Below are 19,600 nucleotides of genomic sequence, written 5' to 3'. Positions count from 1 at the left end.
ACTTTGGTACCTCAGTCTCCTCATTTGTTAAAGTGGATATGTAGTTCTGGTATTATTATCTTATTTCTGAAGATGATTGAGAAAGCAAGAGAAATATCAGATGTAGAAGCTTAAAATGCTGTACAAATATAAACATAGCATATTGCTATGGCCAGGATAGCTGCTGCTTTTTTTTTTTTCTCCCTAAAGTAACATTATTGCCAGATTTTTCACTAAGTACTTTCCATGTATTATATGATTTAATTCTTATAATGACCCCATGTGATACTATTATCCTTCACTGTTAGATAAAGAAATTGAGGCACAGAAAGATAAAATTATATGCCTTAGGTCACTCAGCTAGTAAAGATAGAACCAGGAATCAAGCCGAGATATGGCTACGCCACCTGCTGAGAATACACTCTTGCCTCTATTAGTCTCAGTTGTTTTTCACTTTATTACTTCCACGCTCTTTCTTTGTATCTGTTTAGCACAGTATAGGACACATAGGAAAAGTGCATACAGAGGTAGTGTAGTGTAGCAATTAAGGGTATGAGTTCTGAAGCCAGACTACTGAGTTTGAATCCTGACTTTGACCTTTATTATCTCTGTGACCTTGGGCAAATAACTTAACCAACAAATGTTTCATTTCCCCATCTGTAAGATGGGGAAATGAAACCTCATAGGGTTGCTATAAGGATTCAATTAGTAAAATATGAAACACTGACAAATTTGCCTAGATACAGCAAACACTCAGTAAATATTAGCCATTATCATTCAAAAAATTACTATTACGTTAACTATTTCCCAAATCTTAGTGATTCTATGGATGAGAGAGAGATATGAATGGGAGACAAAGAGAATTACTTATGGAGTTAGTACCAGACAGAGTTTCTGCCTCCTACAGCAACAGTGAAATCTGGACCAAAATCTGGCCTAGCCTGAAGTGAAGAATTAGTTTCTTAAAAGCTCACACTCAGATGAATACTAAACCCTTCCAAGACTGCAAGAACAGAGCTTCTGCTGACATTCTATCATAGAGAACATAGCTCTTTGCACCAACAGCAAGAAAGGTTAAGAGCGCAGCTGAATGTAATCAGAGAAAAAAAAAAAAAACCAAAAACGTTTACTGGGTATGTAGAGAAGGCGCTCCATAAAAACCCATGGAATAATTAAATAAATGAATGTTTTACCTTGAGTTGTTCTTTGAAAGCAAAGTATTTTCCAGAACAATTAAGTTCATAGCTGAGCTGGCACTTTTGCTCCTCCAGGGTTTCACTATCTATATCATGCCCCAGTTTGGCCACCTGTTTTCCAAACATTCTGTGGTACTCATCCAGAATGGCTCTAGAAATGTTCTTGATCTGTGAGTGGTAGTCACTCACTGCCTAGGAAAGTATAAAATATTTGGTAAAGAGGACTCAAAGAGGTCAAGACCATGGATTGGAAGTCTAAAACCAGACTGGGTTTTTATGTTCAATAATTCTTTAGACTAAAGTGCCCTTTTTTTCCCAGCTCAGACACCATCAGCCAAAGATTAAACATTATCTGGTATTCACTATATGCCACTGATCACAATGGAACCAGCATGAAAATATATAAAGCTTCAAACAAGTTTGCACCCAACTGGAAGACACATTAAAGAGTTCATGCAATTTTAAAATGCGTGCACTCAACATCTTACTACTTAACAGTTTCACCTTAGCTTTGGCACTTGCCTTCTGAGCTCCTCCTGTCCGACGCGGAAGAGGTGGCCTTGGAGGAATCATTTCCTTGACCCTATATCAGTAAAAACAAAACCAAAAAAACGCTTTATTGTCTGCAGACTTATGTTTTCTTACATCCAACCTTCAAAGAGTCTGGGTGGGAGAGATCTGAGGTCTATTCCTCCATCGCACTTGAGCACTGTGTTGTTCTCTCGTGTAAAACCCTAGATGTGAACACCAGCACAGTGCACGGCTATGGACCAGGTAGGGGGAAAGCCAGGAAGCAGCTGCTCAGAGAGTATCTAAGTTGTACTTTTGGCTAATTTGGCTTTACCTTTACACATTGTTTTAAACCTTGTTGTACACAAGTTGTTGCTTGATGAGGGGTTTGGAAAGAAATGGGTGTCATGATTTTGGGGGCACTCAGTAAAGTCTCTGAAAACACAAAGATTTGGAAATCTGGGTGGTATAGACAAGTGAAAGCTTTTCTTTCCCCTCCATCTAGGACAAAAAATGTAATCTTGGCCATACTTTATAGGACTGCATTAAATTACAATAATGCTATCAAACCTTAAGGTGAGTAAAAAAACACATTTTGTCACTATCAAACTATTTATGCCAAAACCACCTTTCATTTTCAGGAGACCTTACAAGAACCTAGAAGGAATTAAGTTACAGCTTGTCTGTCTTATAATTTCAGATTCTTGCTAAATATATTGGACTGCCTTGAAGTCTGCAATCAAACTCACAAAATCAATTTTTCTTTACTAAGACCTATGTAATTATAAGCCTCTGTTCACATTAATTTTATTTATTTTAATAGGTAACATATTTATAGGATTCAAAATTTAAAAGGTATAAAACAAAATATAGCAAAATATATCTCCTTTCAACCTTGTTATCCAGCCTGCTCGTTTCCTCTCCAGAGACAGTGTTACTCACTCATTCATTCACGCAAAATATATACTGAGTGCCTATTGTCCATCAGGTACTTTTCCAGGTCTGAGGATGCAGCGTTAAACAAAACAGACAAAAATTCTTGCCCTCATGGAGCTGACATTCTAGCAGGAAAAGGAGGACAATAAACAATATACATAATTGGGATAAATATGCTAGTAATAGGTGCCACGGAGGAAAATAATGCAGAAGAGTAGATAAACTATGCCGGGGGCTGTGGGTGGTGGAAAGTAGGAGCATATTTCCTGAGGAAAGTCCTCACTGAGATGGTGACATTTGAGTAAAGACCTGAGGGAAGTGAGGAAGCAAATCATCTAGATATCTGGGATAAGGACATTTCAGGCAAGAAAACCGCATGCGAAAGGCCTTGCTGCAACAATGTGCCTGGCATGTGTGAGGAATAGCAGGGATGCCAGTTCGGATGGAATGAAAAAGTCAGGGCAAAGTATATGCAGAATATGTAGGCCCTTGTAGGCCACTGTAGAGAGTCTGACTTTTACTCAGAGTGTGATGGGGAGTCACTGGTAGTTTCTGAGCAGAGGAGTTACATGAGTTGACTTCCATTTTAATACAATCATTTGAGAATGCTGTCTTAAGGAAAAACTGCCCAAATGTTCATCAAGTGATGAATGGACAAACAAAAGGCAGTATATTTACTCAATGAAATATTATTTGGCAATAAAGAAATGAAGTGCTGACACATGCTACAATATGAATGAACCATGGTAACATTGTAATAAATGAAAGAAGCCAGTCACCACATAGCATATGATTCCATTTATATGAAATGTCCAAAGTGGGTAAGTGGTTGCTTAGGTCTGGAGGGAAGGGTGGGGTTGGCACGATGGTTGGAAGGAAATGGAGAGTGACTTCTAATGTATATGGGGTTTCAATTTTAGAGGTAATGATAATGGTGGTGGCTGCATAATTCTGTGAATATACTAAAAGCCATAGAATTGTACCCTTTATGGGTGAAGTATATAATATGTCAATTATATTATATCTTGATGAAGCTGTTATTTTAAAAAAGGAGAAGAAACTGAAGGGTGGAATGGTAGATGCGGGGAGAACAGTGCAAGATTACTATGGCTCTGACCAGAGAATTTGTGAGAATAAGATAGAAAAATCTGGAGTTCAGGAGAGGAGCCCAGGCTTGAAATATAAATTTGCAAGCCATCAGCATATAGATGGTGTTCAGAGCCATGTGAATTGATAGAAACCAAGAAAGTAAGTATATATAGAAAAGAAGGGAAGGACTAAGTTCCGGGGGACTCCAACACTTAGAAGCTGGAGAGGCCAGGGAGGGAGGAATAAAACCAAGAGAGTCTAGGGTCCTGAATACCAGGAAAAGAGAAGTACCTCAAGGAAGATTGGGTAAACACTGATAACAAGTCAAAATGAGACCTTAATGAGAACATTTATCTGAAGATAAATTATTGGAAGTGAATTACCTGAGTAAAGGATTAAAAGATCCATGAACTTGTATTTAAATAGCTATTACCAAATTGCCCTCTAATGGAGTTGTACCAATTTACACTCCCAGCAATTTGTATGAGAGGAGCTATTTCCAAACGTCCTCATCACAACACAATTAGTTATCAAGGCTTTTTGATCTTCAGCAATTAAAAAACAAGGTATTTCAGGGTAGTTTTAATTTGAATTTCTTTTATTATTATTTTTATTTCAAAATATTAAGGTGGTATAAATATTTTTGTTACATGGATACTTAAGTTGGGGCTTTTAGTGTGTCCATCACCATAATAGTGATCACTGTACCCAATAGTTTTTACTCCTCATTCCCCTTCTACCACTCCCTTCTTGGTTTCCATTATCCTTTACATCCCTTTGTGCCTGTGTGTGCCCATGGTGTAGCTCCCAATTATTAGTGAATACATGTGGTTTTTGTTTCTCCTGAGATACTTCACTTAGTGTAATGGCCTCCAGTTCCATTCAAGTTGCAATAATAGACATTATTTCATTCCTTTTTTATGGCTAAGTAGTATTCCAAATATATATATGTATACATATGTGGAATATACATATGGAATATATATACAGAATATATATGTAGAACATATATGCATATATATGGAATATATTTTATATATATATATTTCACATTTTCTTTATCCACTGATGAATTGATGGGCACTTATATTGACTCTCCATCTTTGCAATTGTGAATTATGCTGTGATAAGCATTCAAGTGCAGTTGTCTTTTTGATATAATGACTTCTTTTCCTTTGGGTAGATACCCAGTAGTGGGATTGCTGAATCGAATAATAAGTCTACATTTATTTCTTTGAGGAGCATCCATACTGTTTTCCACAGAGGCTGTACTAATTTGCAGTCCCACCAATAGTGTTTAAGTGTTCCTTTCTCTCTACATCCACACCAGCATCAATTGTTTTTTGGCTTTTTAATAATGGCGATTCTGACAGGGGTGATATCTCTGTCCAAGGTGGTATCTCATTATGGTTTTAATTTACATTTCCCTGATGATTAATGATGTTGAACATTTTTTATATGTTTCTTGGCCATTTGTCTATCTTCTGTTCATGTCTTTTGCCCATTTATTAATGGAGTTGTTTGTTTTTTTCTTGCTGATTTGTTTAAGTTATTTGTAGAGTCTGGCTATTAGCCCTTTATCAGATATATAATTTGAAAATATTTTCCCCCATACTGTAGGTTGTCTGTTTACTCTGTTGATTATTTCCTTTGCTATGCAGAAGCTTTTTAATTTAGTTAAGTCCCATTTCTTTTTGTCATTACTGTATTTGCCTTTGGAGTCTTAGTCATAAATTCTTTGCCTAGGCTGATGTCCAGAAGAGTTTTCCCTACTTTTTCTTTTAGGATTTTTATGGTTTCCTGCCTTACATTTAAGTCTTTTATCCATCTTGAATTAACTTTGTATGTGGTGAGATATAGGGGCCCTGTTTCATTCTTATGCATGTGGCTATCTAGTTCTTCCAGCACCATTTATTGAATAGGGCTTCCTTTCCACAGTGTATGTTGTTGTTTGCTTTGTCGAAGATCAGTTGGTTGTAGGTATATGGTTTTTTTTTTTCTTTTTTTTGAGACAGAGTCTCACTTTGTTGCCCAGGCTAGAGTGAGTGCTGTGGCGTCAGCCTAGCTCACAGCAACCTCAAACTCCTGGGCTTAAGCGATCCTACTGCCTCAGCCTCCCGAGTAGCTGGGACTACAGGCATGCGCCACCATGCCTGGCTAATTTTTTCTATATATATATTTTTAGTTGGCCAGATAATTTCTTTCTATTTTTAGTAGAGACGAGGTCTCGCTCAGGCTGGTCTCGAACTCCTGACCTCGAGCGATCTACCCGCCTCAGCCTCCCAGAGGGCTAGGATTACAGGCGTGAGCCACCACGCCCGGCCAGGTATATGGTTTTATTTCTGGGTTCTCTATTCTGTTCCATTGATCTATGTCTCTACTTTTATACCAGTACCATGCTGTTTCAGATATTATAGCCATGTAGTGTAATTTGAAGTCAAGTACTTTGGAGTACTTCCTGTAGGGCAGGCCTAGTATTGACAAATTCCCTTAGTATTTGCTTGTCTGGAAAAGTCTTTATTTCTCCGTCATTTATGAAACTTAGTTTTATAGGACACAAAATTCTTGGCTAACAATTGTTCTGTTTAAGAAGGCTAAAAATGGGGCCCCAATCCCTTCTGGCTTGCAAAGGCTCAGCTGAGAAGTCTGCTGCTAGCCTGATGGGTTTTCCTTTGTAGGTTAGTTGTTGGTTTCATCTTGCAGCTTGTAGAATTTTCTCCTTCTTTTTGACTTTGGCCAGGTTGATGACTATGTGTCTTGGAGATGTCCTATTTGCTATGAATCTTCCTAATGTTTGATGACCATCTTGTATCTGGACATCTGAACCTCTGGTGATACCAGGGAAGTCTTCCTCAGTAATTCCCTTCAATAGGTTTTCCATGCTTTTTGCTTTTTCTTCTTCTCCTTCAGAGATACTTATAATTCACATACTGGCTCATTTCATGTAGTCTTACATTTCTCTGAGTCATTGTTCATTCTTCTTTATTGTTCTCTCTGCATCTTTGACTGACTGGGTTAGTTCAAAAGCCTTGTCTTCAAGCTCTGAGATTCTTCTGCATGGGCTAGCCTGTTGTTGAAGCTTTCTGCTGTATTTTTGAAGTTTGCTAAATGACTTTTTCATTTCCTTGAGTTCTGTTATATCCTTTCTTATGTTGTCTAGCTCTTTAGCAACTTTTTTATTTTCTGTGAAGTCCTGAAATATATTTTGGCTTCTTTGTGTTGGTTTTCAACTTTATCCTCAATGCCAATCATCTTATTGGCCATCCATACTCTGAATTCCATTTCTGATGTTTGAACAATTTCCTTTTGGTTGGGGTCCATCGCTGTAGATCTACTGTGATCCTTTTGGCATGTTGAACTAGCTCATTTTTTCATGTTGTCAGAGTTCTTTTTCTGGTTTCTTCTCAACTGAAACCTCTTCTCTCAGCTCAGGGCAGACAGGTTTCCACTGCACCTGTTCTCCTTTGCTGGGAACTCTCCTACTTAGTGAGAAGAAGAAAAGGTCCCTAGACGGTGCTTTTGTGACCTACTCCAGATGATTGACTCACCAAGAGAGGGGCAAATGCACTGCAAGCCTGTAATGCAGCTGTTCTGTGTTTGTCACAGTCCAAGCCGTTGTTGGATAATCTCTGTGTGGATTGTTGGGTTATTACCCAGGCCACTGCTGGAAGCTCGGACAAAGGGCTGGGAGAGTCCCTCTCCACAGAGGAAGGAGGATCGCTTGAGTCTAGGAGTTCAAGACCAGCCTGGCCAACATAGCAGGACCCCATCTCTACAGAAAATATAAAAAATATTTGGGTGTGGTAGTACACGCCTGTAGTCCTAGCTACTCAGGAGGCTGAGGCAGGAGGGTTGCTTGAGCCCAGGAGTTTGAGGTTGCAGTGAGCTACGATGACACCATTGCATTTTACCCTGGGCAACAGAGTGAGACCCTGTCTCAAAAAAAAAAAAAAAATCGAAGCTGATTCTCATCAGAAATCATTAAGGTCAGAAGGTACTGCAATGACATATTTAAAGTCTAAAAGGAAAAAAAAAACCTATCAACCAAGAATTCTATATCCAGCAAACTAGTCTTCAAGAATGAACAAACCATTAAGACAATCCCATAGAAACAAAAGTAAGAGAGTTTGTTACCAGGACCTATCCTACCAAAAATGCTAGAGGGAGTCCTTCAGGCAGGAATAAAAAGACACTAGTCAGTAACTCAAAGCCAGATGAAGAAATAAAGAATGCAGTAAACATGAAAGCCACTATTATTGTACTTTTGGTTTGTAACTCCTCTTTTTTCAGAAAATGAATGCATAAAATAATAATTATAAATCCATGTTAGTGGGCATACAATGTACAAAGATGTAATCTGTGACAGTAACAATATAAAGGGAGAGAGATGGAGATGTATAGGAGCAGAGTGTACAGGATTGAAACCAAATTAGTACTATTCAAACTAAGTTTTACAGGTTTAAGATGTTAATTGTAGTCCCCAGGGTAATCACTAAGAAAATAACTACAAAATATGCAGAAAAGGAATGAAGAAGGGAATCCAAATGATACACTGCAAAAAATCAACTAAATACAAAAATGCAGTAATAAAAGAACAAAAAACATATAGCTGGGTGTGGTGGCTCACACCTGTAATTTCAGTACTTTCAGAGGCCAAGGTGGAAAGATTGCTTGAGCCCAAGAGTTCAAGACCAGCCTGGGCAACAAAGTGAGACCCCATATATACAAAAAATTTTGAAATTAGTGAACATGTTGGTGTGTGTCTAACTACTTAGGAGGCTGAGGCAAGAGGATCACTTGAGCCCAGGAGTTTGAGGTTACAGTGTGCTATGATCACACCACTGTGCTCCAGCCTGGGCAACAGAGCAAGACCCTCTCTCTAAAAAAATAAAAAGTCAATTAAAAGAAACATAAGACATGCAGATAACAAATCAATAAATGGCAGAAAGAAATCCTTCTTTATCAGTAATCACATTAAATGGCTTAAGTTTTCCTATTAAAAGGCAGAGATTGACAGATTAGATTTTTAAAAACCACAAAGAATCCATCTATCTTCTGTCTACAAGACACTCCTTTTAGATATAAGGACACAAAGAGGTCAAAAGTTGAAGGATAAAATCAGATATTCCATGCCAATAGTAATCAAACAGCTGAGGTGGCTATATTATTATCAGATAAAATAAACTTTAAGTCAAAAGAAGTTACAAGAGACAAAAAGGATACTAAATATTGATAAAAGCTTCAATACAGCAATAAAATATAACATTTATAAACATATACAAAAGAGCCCCAAAATTTATGAAGCAAAAATTGACAGAATTGAAGGGAAAAATTGACAGTTCTGTAATAAAAGAGACCCTACTTTCAATAATGGATAAAACAACCAGACATGAGATTAATAAAGAAATAAATCACTTGAACAACATTTATAAACCAATTATACAGAACAAACATATATAGAATACTCCACCCAATGACAGAACATTCTTCTCAAGTGCACATGGAACATTCTGTAGGACAGACCATATGTCAGGCCAGAAAACAAATCTTAATAAACTTAAAAAGACTGAAATAACATGAAATATCTTTTCTGATCCCAATGGAATAAAATTAGAAATTAGTAACAGGAACAGGAAAAGAAGGAAAACTGGCAAAGTCACAAATATGTAGAAATTAAACAATACTCAAACAACCAATGAGTCAAAGAATAAATCACAAGGGAAATTTTAGAAAAAGCAAAACCTTGAAACAAATGAAAACAAAAAACAACATGCCAAAATTTATGAGATACCAGGAAAGCAGTGCTGAGAGGGAAATTTAGCTCTAAATACATACATTAAAGAAGAAAAAAGCTTTCATATAAATAATGTAACTGTACACCTTAAGGACCTAGAAAAAGAAAAGCAAATTATGCTCAAAGCTAGCAGAAGAAATAATAAAGCTTAGAATAGAGACAAATAAAACAGAGATAGAAAAACAATAGAGAAAATCAACAAAATAAAAAATTTGGCTCTTCAAAAAGATCAACAGCATTTACCAACCTCTGGCAAGATTGACTAAGAAAAAAAGAGAGAGGACTCAAATTATTATTTTTATTTATTTATTTATTTTTATTTCAGCTCTTCATGGGGGTACAAAAGCTCAGGTTATATACATTGTCTGTGTCCCGCCCATCCTCCTGAGTCAGAGCCTCAAGTGTGTCCATTCTCCAGACAGTGCGCCTGGCACTCACCACGTCAGAGGCCAGGTGCGGGGGCTCACACCTGTAATCGTAGCACTCTGGGAGGCCAAGGTGGGTGGATCATTTGAGCTCAGGAGTTCAAGACCAGCCTGAGCAAGAGTGACACCCCGTCTCTACTAAATATAGAAAGAAATTATACGGACAACTAAAAATATATAGAAAAAAATTAGCCAGGCATGGTGGTGCACACCTGTAGTCCCAGCTACTCAGGAGGCTGAGGCAGGAGGATTGCTTGAGCCCAGGAGTTTGAGGTTGCTGTGAGCTAGGCTGACGCCACAGCACTTGCCCAGGCAACAGAGTGAGACTCTGTCTCAAAAAAATAAATAAATAAAAATCAGAAATGAAAGTGGGGACATAACTACTGATTTTATAGGGATAGAAATGATTATAAGAGAATACTATGAACAATTATATACCAACAAATTGGACAACTTAGATAAAATGCACAACTTCCTAGTAACACACAAGCAAATAAAGCACTATGGTACAATATAAGTTGTTTTAAATAATTATATATATGTATATGTGACATGGGAGTGTGTGTTTTTGTGTGTATGTGTAATACAGGGGCTTTAAAATAACTCCAGAAGGATAAAACTATTAAAAGTGGTTATCACTAGGTGAGTAGAAATTTGGATGTTTTTATATACTTTCTTGCTTATCACCATTTTCTAAAATTTTTTGTAATGAGCATACAATGCTTTTGTAGTAAGGAAATACAGTAACAACAACAACAATAACTTCATCTGGAAAAAAACCAGTAAACTGCTGCTTATCCCAGGGAAAATTACAATTGTGGGGAAAAACTGACTTCCTCTTAGTTATACCCAAATTATGCAAAACAAGTATGAGAACCGTTGCTACATACCTTCTGGCTAGCTCCTCTGGCTTTCGTTTTGGAACCAAGGCTTTGTCCAGCTCGATCTCCAACACAATGTATGTCCCTGCTTCTACATATTGCTGTAAAAACATTTTTTCTCATTTATTATTTCCAGAGAAAAGATACTATGAAAAAATTTAATAACATAAGATAATGCTCACAACATAATGCAAGAAAATTGCAGATATAACTACATATATAGTATGATTTCAACTGTTAAAATATTTTTATATAGAAAAATAACTGGAAATAAATACCGCAATAGTGGTTATCTCTTAGAGGAAAGGGTTTTCAGTTTTATTCTTGGAAACTTCTACCTCCGATGAAGCCCTGTTTAACTTGTTTATAATACTGTCCTTAGAATTGTTTTAAGTGAATTCATTCTTTCTTTCAGCAACCCTCTTTTGTGGGTCCTGCAAAAATACTTTCTTTATAACCTTACATTCCCAGTCAGTCTCCTCACCACCATCTACCAACTTTAATTGCTGGAAACTTCTACTCAGATTTTTGCCAGCATCCTAAATACAATGTGTCCAAAGTGAACTTCTCATTTTCCCAGTATCAACCTCTCTTCTGACTTTCCTCTTAATGGAGTCGCTATCCTTCCAGAAAGTGAGGCTTGAAAGTGGAATTATCTTTAAATTTTCTTCATCAATACACCCAAAGCTTCACAATTCCAAACACCTAGCTTCTGCAGGTTTCTGGCTTTCTTTACCCTTGCACTAAATCAAACTGTCATCAACACTCATCTGTATTACAAGAAAAACCTGTAGCCCTATTCCACCTTCAATCTCCTTTTTCAACACTCTTTCAAGAATTCTGGCCTGAAGTACATATAAGGTCCTATTTCTATGTGACTTAAAAACCTTTGATGTGAGTCTCTAAGAAGAGGCTCGAGAGTTTCCCCAACAGCTACAGAACAAAGCCCAAGCTTTTTAACAAGTCTTTCTATAACCTGACTCTTTCTCACCTCTTTCTCGAATCTCTCCTTTCTTTTCATTCCTCTATATACCATACACTGAATTAATAGATGTACCCTAAATTCTGTCCTTGCAAATTCTCTCTGTGCCTTGACTAAAGCTGTTCCCTGGCCCTGAACTGTCTCTCCTTCCATTTTCATCTGGCGAAAAGTTCTCTTCATCTTTCACTACTTAGTTCAGATACCACCTCTTCCAAAAAGCCTTCCCTGAGACTACCCCATCCTAATAGATATTAATCTTTGTTTCATCTGAGTCCACACAGAACTTTTATTTGCACCGCTATTACGGCACCCATCAAAATTATGTATTATGGTTTGTTATGTATGTTTCTCCTACTAGATGGCTGAGTGTCCTGAGGACAGATGAATAAATGTTGCAGTTGGTGTATCTTTGCATCTGTCATAGTGCTTAACATGGTAGAATTAATAAAAGACATAAAACTCTAACGCTGGAAAGGACCTTAAAGTGAACCTGGTACCAATTCGTTTTATAGAATCCTCACAAGACAACTTTGTCCAAAGTCATAAACTAGTCATGAGCAAATACGGATGGGAACTTATATCCTGCCCTGAGCATTTTCCACTCTAACTGCCTTGATCATTACAGGTCTTATGAAATTAAACTCAATTTTGCAAAACTATATGCAGTTACCTGTCCTTCTGGATTATGGCTTACAGGGGGTTCACCTTCCAACGGTGTATCTGAGCTCTGAGATTTTATACTAGATGCTTGCTGAAAGAAAATGAACATACCTCAAAAGTTGAATTCTTACATGGTTTTCATAAGGGCAGGAACAATGACACTTATACTGCATCAAAATGCAAACTATGTTAATACAATTCACCAAATTAGAAGTCAGTGTAAGCCTCTGGAATGTAATAAAATAGGCAAAACCATCACCTTCTCAACAACCTACCACATCCCCAGGCCTAAGCCTTCCATCTATGTCCTTTTCTTTGACTGTTTTATCTTCTCTCAGATTCTTAGAAACAACTTGTTTGGAAAGTGGAGAATGAATTCCTCCTATTTTATTATTTTGAATGAAATGATGGCCAGTATCCCGGAATAAGCTAAATAAACACTTGGTCTGAAAAGAGACAAAAGAATGAAATGAATCACAGGCAAATGAGACATACTTGAAAGAAATTCACATTATTTTTTTTATCATTTAGTTGTAAAGATAATTTCGACATTTACAATTGCAGGTAGAAAAGGGACCTGAAAAACTTCATTGTATTCCCCTACTTCTAGAACAGGTAAAACCACCACAGAAAGTTAGCTGCCTGACCTATTATTTAGATTTAGAAAAGACTTTACAAGTTGGCTTAATTCTGGTGTGCCATAACTCTTATCATCAGAATGCTTTTAATCTTTGACACATAATTTCAAATTAACTTTAAGTGGTAGAATTCACTTCTATTCAAGAAACAGTATCTATCTAATTACTACTAACCTATTAGTTACAACTGGAAGAGTAAGGCAAGATTAAAGTTCAAAGTAAAACCTTTGTACAGAAAAATTCAAACAACAGATAAGTGACTGGAAAGAAATTTTACAATAATTTTTTAATTAAACAACATGGATGACTGTCAAAATAAATTATGCTGAATGAAAAGTCCAGACCAAAGAAAAGGTAGGGGGCGTGAGCCACCATGTCCAGCCTTTCCATCATGTTTATTTACCATAATTTACTAGGCCTTTCTCTAATATTATACATTTAATCTTATTTTTAGTTTTTGCTATTGTAGATTCCAAAAAGTCTCCTTGAGTATCAAGTTTCTGATCTTATTAAATAATTTCCTTAAGATAAATCCCTAAAAGTGTGATTTCTGGTTCAAAGGATACTGTTATAGAGTTAGTTTACTACTCAGTTGGTATGCAAATAGATGATTGGGCTTTCATGAATCTATAATATTATTGAAAAACAGCTCTCCTAATAATACTATGTTTTTGTTGTTGTTGCTGCTCCTGTTGTGTTTTACAAAGCCTCACTTTCTCCTGGGAAGCAATATGACAAAATTGACAACAAACCATACATAAAGTATACTATTTCATCAATTTTGGCATATGCATATACCTACAAAACCATCACCACAATCAAGATAACCAACATTTCAATCTTCCCTAATATTTTCCTCTCAGCAGCTTGTAATCCATCTCTCCCTCTATCCCTGTCCCCAAGCAACCATTAATCTGCTTTTTGTCAGTATAGATTACTTTCCTAGAATTGCATATAAATGGGATCATGTAGTATATATTCTATTTTGTTTGGCTTCTTTCATTTAGCATAATGCATCTCAAGATTCATCCATGTTGTTGCATGTATCATTAGTTCATTCCTTTTTATTTCCAAGTAGTATTCCATTGTATACATGTACTGCACAATTCATTTTTCTGTTCACCTGTTGATGGCAATTTGGGTTGTTTCCAGTTTTTGGCTTTTCATTACCCTGAAGTTTCTAAAATCCAATGGTAGAATGACAGGAAGCTGTACACTTAATATCACAGTATATCAACTGGTTCTAAACATGAACTGCAAAGATGTGTGTGCTAAAGATATAAGTATACACATATATAAAGGATAAATTATGATAACTTTTATGCAAATATTTCTTACCTTTTCATGGACTATAGTGTCTAGGTAAGGATAAACATGAAAAGCTCCCCGAATTCTCTTCACACCTGGATATAGCAATGGGACCATATTAACGTAAGCTACTCCATGAAATGAAAGCTGACCTTCATCCTCAGTCTAAAGGAATAAAATCAGAGAATAGTTAGTGCTAAAAAGTACTGTACCATAAGGTATAGAGCTCTGACTCAGCAGTTTGAAGACCAGTTTTAGAAACTAACTCTGCTACTTAACTAGTTATGTGACTTGGGGGCAGTTACATAGACATTTTGGGCCTCAGTTTCTTTATCTTCAAAATGGGTTTAATAATACCATGATCACTGAGATAATGCACATAAACAGTGTTAATGAATAATAATGGCAGTAGTTGGGTATCAATACATACTCAAATTAATTTCAAATACATATATGCAACAAAAGGTCTATTTCACCATGTTACTTCTTAGGAGAAATGCTTTACAAAAAACAATAACAACAAAAACTTCAAAGAAATCAGAAGTTGTGGCTTTTAGCTTTAGTTTACAAACTCATAAGAATGAAAGAGGCCTTACAAATTATCTGGACCAATGATGAAAAATACACTTTAACTTAAGCCTAAATTCTTATCAATTGGTGGAGGTGCTTCAGAATGCTTTGTTGAGAAAGATTCTGGGTTTTTGTCTGGGCTCAGAAGGAAAGAGCGCTTTGGCTGATTAGCAATATCTACCATGGATGAAGGAGGACAAAGGACAGTCTACAATCATGTATTTGCCATACTGGATCTCACCTAAATTCTCATTGCAAAGATGAAGAACATGGTAATAAATAATATCTTAACATCATTTTTAATGGTTATATGGTTTGCCACAGAAAATTTTTATAGGGAAAAAATCAATTTGCTGAATGAAAACACATTTAATTCCAAGCTTAAAAGTAATCTCCTTGATTTCACCTACAATGATAATAATTAGAAACTAGATTAAAAAGTCCTATGTTCATGTGATAACATTATGCAGTCTAGAAACCTAAAGAAAGTTAGCCAATACATATAATACACTACAAAGGGAGAAATGGTTATATGGTGGTAGTAATTTTACTAGGCAAAAATATCAATTTTAAAAATCAATCAACTAATTTAGATACTTGTTATGTACTTGCTATGTGCCATGCATCATGCTAGTACTGTGGAAGACACAAAGCAGTACTATAACACCCTTGCCCTCAGGGAGTTTATAAACAAGCAGGAAAGACCAGACATGCACAAGTGAAACAACAGAGAACATAGTCAAGGCTCATCCAAGCTATATCTTTTCAGAATAGTAGTATGTCTATGAACCCCATTACATTAATTAACAGACAAAAACATTTTAAGTAGCTAAATCTAAAAGAAATTTAGAAAAATGTATTGGGTTGAACTATATTGCCAATATTCAACCACTTTTGACCTAGGTAAATGACTATTTCATATAGTTTTGCCTAAATGACTATTTCATATGGTTTTACCTATGGTAAAACTATAATGAAGGACTAAAGGGAAATAGAATTATCTTGGAATAAAGCCTGAAAAAATTTTAGTGAGTAACAGGGAGCTAGGGTGGCCAATAATCCTGGTTTTCCCAGGACAGAGGGGTTTCTTGGGACATGAGACATTCAGAGCTGAAACCAGAAAGGGTTAGGGCAAATGATTTGGTCACTCTAGGAAGAACAGTAATATTAGTTCACATTTTCTTTTGGTATCAGAACTAGAAGCAGAATAACAGGTTGGGTTTGATACTGCATTTCTTACACAAATATTTTTGAGTGAACACATTTACCTTATCAAATTTGCCAGCTTTCCCTTTGGGTACAACAACCAGAGGAACTCTTGTGATCTCTACAGGCCAAAGCCGGCAATCAACAATTCGCTTCTGAAAACTGCAAATCAAAAAATCAGCCCATTAACGTGATATGTAAAATTGGGGTCAGTATAATTTAGGTTAAAGGGAAATAGTCTTCTTCATAGAAAGTAATGGAATACACATCTATATATATAATTTTTTATTAGGTTGGTGGTTTTTTAAACCTTCCAAAATTTATAAAATTCTAAAAATAATACTACTTGACTCCTAGGAGAGGAAAATTGCACATTTTTGAGAGCAATCTGGCAGCATGAATCAAAAGCCTTAAAAATCTCCATAATCTTTGACCATAAATTCAACTTCTATTGATTTATTCTAAAGAAATAGACAAGTTTGCAAATGGTATAAAATATGTTTATTTCTACTGTGAAAATAGAGTGGGACTTCCAGTTTCAACTCTGACACAGCTTTAAAGTAGTCTCTCCTGTTCTCACAACAAGAAAAAAGCTGGTGAAATAAAAAATCAACAACATTTCTTAGATTCATCATAAAATTGAAGTCATAGGGCAAACTGCCAACCTGAAATTTGGAGAGACAGACAAATACAGAGGATCACAGCTGCAATCAGCTTAAAGATGGCAGAAGCCACTGAAGCCGGTAACTGGTAGAAATATTAATACTTTAATGCTAATATTGACAAATTGCTGGAGGCCGAGTGTGGACTAGGAGGGAGTTAAAAACTCCAGGGGGCTCAGTCTTAAGGGTCCTCACACTTTCGTGGGTTTTAAATCCAGGAGCCCCACCAGGTTCTTGTGGTGGAGATAAGAGAAATATCCCTTCATGTTTTGGGCATGGATAAGGAAAATGTAATTATTTTGAAATATGCCCATAGGATTCTCCATACTGTGAAATAAAAAAAATCCTAAGCCCCTCAACTGACAGAATGGAATACCTTCTAGGCCAAGGGGACACAAGAGAAACCTTGAAAACTGAGTTCTGGATGAGTGCAATGGCTCACGCCTATAATCCCAGCACTTAGGGAGGCAAAGGCAGGAGGATGGCTTGAGGCCAGGAGTTTGAGATCAACCTGGGCAATGTAGTGAGACCCCATCTCTACAAAAAATTAAAAAAATTAGCAGGGCATGGTGGTACATGCCTAGAGGCTGAGGTAGGAGGATCATCTAAGCCCAAAAGTTTGAGGCTGCAGTGAGCTATGATTGTGCCACTGGACTCCAGTTTGGGCAACAGAGCAAAACCTTGTCTGTGGAAAACAAAAGAAAGAAAGAAACAGAGTTCTCAGCCATGATGGGATCAGAGGTTGGACATACCTTATTATATCGCCCCCTCGATAACTGTCATTAGATTTTCTTTCCTAAGAGTTAAACATAAACCAGCCCTTTTGAAAGACTTGCTCCACTGCTGATTTTAACCCACTGCCTGACACTGCGGCCAGACTCCCCTCCCTTTTTGCAGTTTCAACACAACAACTGACTGGTATTCCTTCCTGATAAGTGACCATCAACCACACACTGGTCTGGCTGGTGCACAGAGGCTGCGCGCAGGGTGCCTCTGTGTCCTTCATTTCACCTTTTGATGCACATAGCCTAAGTTTACTGCCTTTAGATGTTAAATCTGCACCCCAAAGTGAACATGGGATGTAGGGAACATGCATGTTTGCCTCCTACACATGCGTGTGCCCCACTTTGTGAATATTCATAGGTCCTCCTACAATCTGTTGGATATGTATACTTAGCTATCCCATTCAGCATAAATTCCTGTCTCATTCTTCGTCTTTTGAAGTGCCTACTTTTGGTCTCTGTAGGCTGCAACCCTTTATAATAAATAAAGCTTTCTGCAATCCTTTATAAGAAATAAAGCTCTCCTTTCTAAATGTGTACATCTCAAGATTTTAAGTTGACAATATCAAAGGCCTGACCTTTATGGAGAACTACCTTACCAGAGCCTTATCTGATCTGAGGGAATGGCAATCAGACAACTCCAGCTCTCTAGACTTCTTGTCTCATATAAGGAGAAGAAGAATAAAAGACTACGAAACACTTCTGAAAGTCACAGCACGGGGACTCAAACCCATTAAAATACTGAGATTTAATCTTAGGATTATAGAACACTTCCCTTCCCCAACAATTTGCCACCGTATCAACAGGGTTCCAACATAAAAACAGCAGATTACAACTGAGAAGGCTGCAAAACACAGATTCTTTATATAAAGAAGGAGTTCTCAGGCAAACCCACAGACAACAGGGGGTGGGGGCAGGAAACTGAAGCCTTTGGCACTTACAGCTACAGCAAACATTAAACATAGCCCAGCTTCTAACCAGCTTAACATAAAACCTCACACTACAAACCTTAGTTACTTCAATTCCTATCACCCAATACATAATGTCCAGCTATCAATAAAAACTTACAAAGAATGCTAAGAGGCAAGAATAAATACAGTCTAAAGAGATACAGCTAGCATACAAACTAGACTCAGATATGACACAGATTTTGGCATTATCAGATAGGGAATTTTAAAAAAACTATGATTAATATATTAAGGGCTCTAATGGAAAAAGTAGTCAACATGCAAGAACAGTGGGTAATGTAAGCAGAGAGATGGAAAATCTAAGAAAGAATCAAAAGGAAATGCTAGAAATAAAAAACATTAACAAAAATGAAGAATTCATTTGGTGGGCTTATTTGTAGACTAGACACAGCTGAAAGAAAGAATCAGCGAGCTTGAACATATATGAATAGAAACCTCCCAAACTGAAATGGAAAGAGAAAAAAAGGCAAAAAAAAAATCATAACAGAATGTCCAAGAACTGTGGAACAATTACAAAAGGTTTAACTAGGACTAACAGGAATACCAGAAGGAGAAAAAAAAGAAGAAATATTTGAAAAAATAATGGCTGAGAAGTTTCCAAAATTAATGGCAGACACCAAAGTACAGATCCAAGAAATTCAAAGAAAACCACGCAAATAAATACAAAAAAAAAAGTCTATACCTAGGCATATCATAATCAAACTACAAAACACACAAAAAAGGAGAAAATCTTGAAAGATGTGAAAGAAAAAAAAACACCTTAACTTTATAGTAACAAAGATAAGAATTACATTGGACTTCTTTTCAGAAACTATACAAGCAAGAAGAGAGTGGAGTAAAATATTTAAAGATTTGAAAGAAAAAACCCACCAACCTAAAATTCTGTACCCTCTGGAATTATTTTTCAAAAGTGAAGGAGAAATAGACTTTCTCAGACAAACAAAAATGGCCAGTAGACCTACCTTGTAAGAAATGCTAAAAGTTCTTCAGAGAGAAGAAAAATGGTATGGGTCA

At 36.6% G+C, this 19,600-nt stretch overlaps 1 protein-coding gene across 9 annotated transcripts in view; it reads right to left on the bottom strand.

Moving 5' to 3' along the window:
- CFAP70 (cilia and flagella associated protein 70) overlaps nt 1-19,600 on the bottom strand; it is a 75,586-nt gene that overhangs the window by 33,201 nt on the left and 22,785 nt on the right. For all 9 annotated transcript variants that reach the window (XR_006739326.1, XM_045569163.1, XM_045569160.1 and 6 more), the window contains 7 exons: nt 16,237-16,336; nt 14,429-14,563; nt 12,728-12,898; nt 12,463-12,543; nt 10,820-10,911; nt 1,698-1,758; nt 1,173-1,367 (listed from right to left, as the gene is read on the bottom strand). Coding sequence is in view for 8 of the 9 variants with exons in the window: in XM_045569163.1 (XP_045425119.1) it covers nt 1,173-1,367; nt 1,698-1,758; nt 10,820-10,911; nt 12,463-12,543; nt 12,728-12,898; nt 14,429-14,563; nt 16,237-16,336 (835 nt within the window). In the remaining variant the exon portion in view is untranslated. The remainder of the gene's footprint in view (nt 1-1,172; nt 1,368-1,697; nt 1,759-10,819; nt 10,912-12,462; nt 12,544-12,727; nt 12,899-14,428; nt 14,564-16,236; nt 16,337-19,600) is intronic.

This window comes from Lemur catta, chromosome 14, assembly GCF_020740605.2.
Source record: "Lemur catta isolate mLemCat1 chromosome 14, mLemCat1.pri, whole genome shotgun sequence".
Taxonomy (NCBI): Eukaryota; Metazoa; Chordata; class Mammalia; order Primates; family Lemuridae; genus Lemur; species Lemur catta.
This window is presented reverse-complemented; position numbering and strand designations above follow the sequence as displayed.